Source organism: Acanthisitta chloris, unplaced genomic scaffold, assembly GCF_000695815.1.
Source record: "Acanthisitta chloris isolate BGI_N310 unplaced genomic scaffold, ASM69581v1 scaffold18001, whole genome shotgun sequence".
Taxonomy (NCBI): domain Eukaryota; kingdom Metazoa; phylum Chordata; class Aves; order Passeriformes; family Acanthisittidae; genus Acanthisitta; species Acanthisitta chloris.
The window spans coordinates 32,987-38,986 of NW_008654528.1; the positions used below are offsets into that span (position 1 = coordinate 32,987).

At 47.7% G+C, this 6,000-nt stretch overlaps 1 protein-coding gene across 1 annotated transcript in view; it reads left to right on the forward strand.

The window, feature by feature from the left end:
• ADRA1D (adrenoceptor alpha 1D) overlaps positions 1–5,508 on the forward strand; it is a 38,432-nt gene extending 32,924 nt beyond the window's left edge. The window contains exon 2 of the mRNA XM_009083563.1: positions 4,940–5,508. Coding sequence (XP_009081811.1) covers positions 4,940–5,508 — 569 coding nt within the window. The remainder of the gene's footprint in view (positions 1–4,939) is intronic.
• Positions 5,509–6,000: the final 492 nt, after the last annotated feature.

Sequence of the window (6,000 nt, forward strand, 5' to 3'; positions counted from 1 at the left end):
GGCTCAACTTTTACACCACCAAAAAAATGAAGTTCAGTCTTCAGATCACATTTAGACTGTGACTTCAGTTACTTTGCAAGGGGCAAACAGGCTTTCCCTGAGCTCACCTGCAGCTTTCTTAATTTCTTAATGACCCTGGTGATAGTTATTTAGGGTTACAACAGGACCTGCAGCTCTTGCTCAGGCACAGCTCTGTCAGTAGGATTCAGCATTTGCAAGACATGGAATGATGTTTTATAAAATGCTGAAAGGTATAAAGTCCCCAAATGGACTTTAACACTCCTCTCAGCATTGCTATGACAAATTTTGATTTGTTAGGAGAAGAGAAAATTCTCAACAGGACCTCAACAAGGCAATGGAAAATAGAAAGGATGAGGCCCTGCATCCCACCCTACCTGGGAGCATCCTACACCGAGGTATAACCAGGATCCTCCATCCACCAGGAGAGTGAGCATCCCTGTGCAGATAGTCATAGTGGAGAAAGGGCACCTCAGAGGTCTGTCCCTACTCCTCAGGCTCTCTCTATGTTTCACATGTGGATTTGGCTAGTTTGGATGGAGACTTCCCTGTGGGAGTACTATCCTCAAAAGCAGCAGTCCTAGTCACGGGCAAGCTAGGTCTCCATTATCCTCTCCCTGTGAAGGCTCTGGGGTCCCAAATGCTCCAGCATGGCAGGAGCTTGCTGGATCCCAGCACAAATGCTGCAGGTAGTGTCAGTGCCCACCACACCAACACCACCCCACAGGTGAATGTCCCCAAGGTAGGCATCAAGGCCTCCTCCTTTGGAAAGAACACCAAGCTTTACCATGAAGTGTTGAGCTGGATGCCCAGGACAGGTGCCCAGACAGCTGCCTTTGAGTGACCAGGAAGAGTTCCTCTTCAAAACAAGACCAGGTTTCACTGTTTTACTCTGCCACAGGTCCTACCATAATTGTTCTCCCTCTTCTTTGATATTGCCCTGTTCTGGCTTTGATGCTTTGGGGGTCAGATCATCAAAAATGCTCTTATACTGAGGTATCAGGCTAAAGTGCTGGTGCATCACTCTGTGTTGCCATTCCTGATCTTTTACTTCCATTTTCTATTTCTGGACCTTGAATGCATCTTCCTGTGTTTCCTGAGCTCTTCAAGTGTCCATCACTCAATACCATCTTCCACACATTCTAACAACATCTATGCTCCTATATATCTGTTACAAAGCCCAGCCCAAATCCCTCCCTCCCTCAAAGTGGTGTTGAATATTCATGTGTATGAAAGCAAGAGCTAATTTCTTCCATTCTTTACTCATTCCCTAAATAAGACCCCACAATCCTTCCTTATGTGCAGCCTCCCTGTGCCCATCAAGAGCCTGATGCTTTGTCATGTGCAAAGTTACCAGCCAAGGAGTTTCTGGGGACTCCCTGCCTAGTTCTGTTCATTGCAGTGTGACAAACTGAGGAAACTGTGGATGCACTCAGGACACGTCCCTTCCACCGGCACACTTATTTGCATGGTAATGAGGATGGTAATGAGCCCCTTGTCTTCAGATGTACACAAGGTTCTAGTGGGTGACAACCAGCCAAAGTTTAAATTCAGAGAATTCATAGCTTCTTTTTCTTTTCAATTTGTGTTTTCTGTCTGGATGCAACAGGCAAAGCATGTAGTACAGAAAATGCATTGTGCAATGAACTGCTAAACTCTAGATATAAGTTATTTTAGCAACCATCAGGCATTTTAAGCAAGCACCAATCTCTTAAGTAGCTTTGGCTCAAGCAGCAATTACTAGTTGAATTTAAAAAGAGACCCTTCTTTTATTTGCTTTGTTACCATAGCTTTTTGTTTTCTTTTCCTGTCTCTTAAAGCTCAAAAATGCTGCATAAAGCTGCAGCTCCTCTGAGAACCCAGAGCACTGCATACAGGGTTCACAGCTACACTGTGAAAGAGTTCATGGTAATTAGCCCCTTTCTCCAGTGGGGACTCTGAGGCACAGAGCCTCTCCCCAACAACATAATGAGCAGGATCTTGTGCTTAATGAAATCCTTCACCTGTCTTTGCCCCAAATATTCACACTGAGCTATGACAGGGTCAAGGAGGGACAATGCAGTGTCCTAGGGCTGAGAGCCAGGGATCACCTTGCAGAGAGCTCAGTGCTCTGGGTAGAGTCTGGACCCCAGTTGGAATCATAGAATCATTGAATTATAAAAAGGTTTGGGTTGGAAGGGACCTTAAAGCCTCCCTAATTCCAGGCTATGGGCAGGGTCACCTTCCACTAGCCCAGGTTGCTCCAAGCCCCATCCAACCTGGCCTGGAACACTTCCAGGGATGGAGCAACCGCAGCTTCTCTGGGCAACCTGTGCCAGTGCCTCAACACCCTCACAGGGAACAATTTATTCCCAATATCTAATCTAACCCTGCCCTCTGGCACTGTGAAGCAATTCTTTCTTGTCCTGTCACTCCAGGCCCTTGTCCAAAGTCCCTCCCCAGCTCACTTGGAGCCCCTTTAGGCACTGGAAGGTGCTAGAAGGTCTCCCCTGAGCCTTCTCTTCTCCAGGCTGAACAATCCCAATTCTCTCAGGGTGTCTCCATGGGGAATGAAGAGACAATACTGGGCAGGAAAACAGACCCAACCACTATTGCCAAGACCTGAGTCTGAGGAGAGGAATTGATGCCAAGCTTGGAAAGCCACTGCTGATCCACATTGCCTGAAGCATCGATAGTTCCTATTGGTCCAGAGTGGTAGGTTGGGGGCAGTGTGAGAAAGGGGGACAGCTCAAAGCTATGGCTGGATGGAGAACAGAGGAGATGCTACATGCAGTGCAAAGAGGGATGGTCCCAGCACCACTGGGGTGTTTTAAAGCTCCTGGCTGTCACTCAGGGCGCTGTTCCTACTGGGCTTTTAATTGTGATGGTTCAAGCAGCCTAGAGCCAACCTATAAATCTCACCACGGACCCTGAAAGAGTAAATTCCTGTAATCAAAAGCAACCAAGGTGGGGTCATTGCCTCCACAAAACCTAATCCTGTTGTTACTGCTCTGTTCAAAGCCATTGACTACACCACCAGCAGCTGCTCATTAAGCTGCAAATGCCATTATTTTCCACAAAGGCCCTGGGTCTTCCTAGCACATCAGTGCTGCTTCCTGTCCTTGTTCAGTGCCTCCACTTGTATTGACAGCCAGAGTGTACTCCAGCCTGACTTGGGTAGGCCTTCAGCAGATAGTTAAGCTGCATGTTTTCATCTATGTTTTCCCTGCCCACCCATCAGAACATGCTGGGATCTGTCTGTCTTCTCCCACATACCCCTGATGGAGCAACCCACATACCTAATGTTGAGTCTGGCTGTAATTTCTCCACTTTTTAGGGATAGGTATAAGAAAGCTTTGCTGGAACCAGTGCTCTTGGTTTTCTGGATGATGGTTTTCCTCCAACAAACAGCCTGGGGAGATTTTGTGTAGTGTCAGCCACAAATTTCTGGCTCCTGGCACCTGTTTTAGTGTTTTGACACCAGGCTTTTGAGCACAGGGAAAATAATAATGATATCCAGAGTTAATGTTATTTACTAAAATACAAATTAACGCTCAGTCACATGGTGGCAGATTTGTCATCCAGAGCTAAAATTAAAAGAAATTAAGGCTGAGTCAGAAAGTTATTTCAGATCTGAGTGGGGAATGCTAAGTGATGAGGACATGTGGGAGCAACACTGACATCTTCTGGCTCCAAAAAAAAATTCTCCAATTTATAAGCCAAGAAAAGCTCCCGGAACCTCTAGTGCAAAAGCCTAAATAGATGTTGGGGTGCACAAGAGAGATTACAAATCAGGGACAAGTGTTGGGGCAGTGGATATTTGGACAGAGGGCGTGTGACACTGATGACACAAAATATATGAGTGGAGGAGGTTAAGGGGTGTTGTTCTTCTCTCAGTGCATGTGACAGGGCTGTATCCAGCCTTTTAGGTTGCAGTGGTGACCAGTGCAGTGCAACACATAGGAAGAGGCAGGCATCAAGAACTGATCCATGCTGATCAGCTCAGCACCATTTTCCCCTGTCTGATGTGGAATGGGACAGGGCTTGGCTGCCTTGTGCTGATAAATCAGGGAGGCATGGGAACCACTGAACCTGTTCCCCAAAGTGATGCCCTCAACCCCTGCTATCGGGTCTCAGTCCAGCCCTCTGGTGTGGAAGTTACCTCTTGGGTGCAAGTCTCCTGTATCCTTTCAGAGCAGGATGGCTGAACCCACAGCAAGGTAAACAGTTTTGGCCATGGGAATGTTGGATTCTGCACCAGGACTTACTCCACTGGAGTGCATCCCCTTCAAAGCACAGTGCACATTGAATTTTCAGAGTGGGAGGTGTTAGATGGATGTTTATATGGAGAAAGGTGCAAGAAAAATCCTCCATCCCCACCATCCCTGTGTAGATCCTGCAGCAATTAACAGCCTCCTGCAAGGTATATGGGCTTGCCGCAATGGCTCACAGCTGATTTGAAGGTGCTGGATTCATTGCTAGGAGCACTTTGGCAGTGGGGGCTAGGAGCCTCCTGCCAAATTCATAGTATCATCCATCATTATCACTTCAGGATGTATGTCTTCCAGTCCTGCAGGGGCCAGATCTTCACTCTGGTGGCAACAGTGTTGCTAGCCAAGGACTTAATAGCAGAATCACAGAACAGTTTGGGTTGGAAGAGGTCTTAAAGCTCCTCTAGCTCCAACCCCCTGCAATGGGCAGGGACACCTTGCACTAAACCAGGTTGCTTCAAGCCCTATCCAACCTGGCACTGAACACTTCCATGGCTGGAACAGCCACAGCTTTTCTGGGCAACATGTGCCACTGCCTTGCCGCCCATCACACCTTCAGCCTTCTCTACACATCTCACCCCTTCCAGACTGGACTGACCACCACCCTTGTTACCTTACCCTGTCATACCCTTCCCCTTCCTCTAACCATATTTCTTTTAATCTCTTCCAAGGTTCTTTCTTCCCATCTCTGAAGCCCTCTGAAATTGTCTTCAAGATCATCTTCTGGCTGGGATACTTCAATAGCTGTGTGAACCCAATCATCTACCCATGCTCCAGCAAGGAGTTCAAGCGAGCGTTCATCAGGCTGCTCAAGTGCCAATGCCACCGGAGGAGACGTCCCATCTGGCGTGTCTATGACCACCACTGGAAAGGGGCCTCTGTCAACAGCTCAGTGCAAGACTCTGAGACAGATCTGAGGCCCAGGATTAACACCCTGAACAGCTCCTTCATATTTAACTCCTCCTTCCAGGAGAGAGACAGTAAGAGGCGAACACTCAGCTTCAAGGGCTGGAAAATGCTCACTCCTTTCCAGAAACCAGCGTCCACCCAGCTGAAGGAGAAGATGAACAGCCTTTCTAACAAAATCCGGGGTGGCTCCAGCAAAGCGGGGGTGACAGCCACCTACAAAACAGAGGTGGAGTCTGTCTCTATTGGGATCCCTCATGATTTCACAGAAACCATTGACTATCAAACCCATGACTTGACAGACTGCTGTGGGCTGCGAGAAACAGACATTTGAAGCCTCTGGGACAGCTCTTGATGGTTTCTTTAGAGGTATCTAGCAGAAATGTGGATGGATACCATCTGTGGGTCTGTCAGGCAGACTGGAAGCAGCAATCAGGTATAAAATGCAGTTGTCCAAAGGTTATCCAAGCATCCCCCACATGGAGCTCAGCCCATTCCATGGGATTATGGGTTCCTCAAGTAAGACCCAATGGCATATCCCGTTTTAATGAGCCCCAGCAGGAGGGGAAGATGTGGGGTGGATATGGTCACAGGACAAAAGCTGTCTCCTCCAGTGGATGGTTATCTTTGCCTTTGGAAGAAGCCGTGCAATTAAGGGAAACCAGGATGTCTCCTTTGCCTTAAGAACACCACCATGAAATCAAATGGAAAGAACAAACCCCCAAAGTTGCCACCCCTGCCTTAGTACATGTGATCATGTTTCCATCCAGATGCAGTTTCCAGGAAGGACACTGCCAAGCAGTGTCTGGCATCTGATCCTTTATAT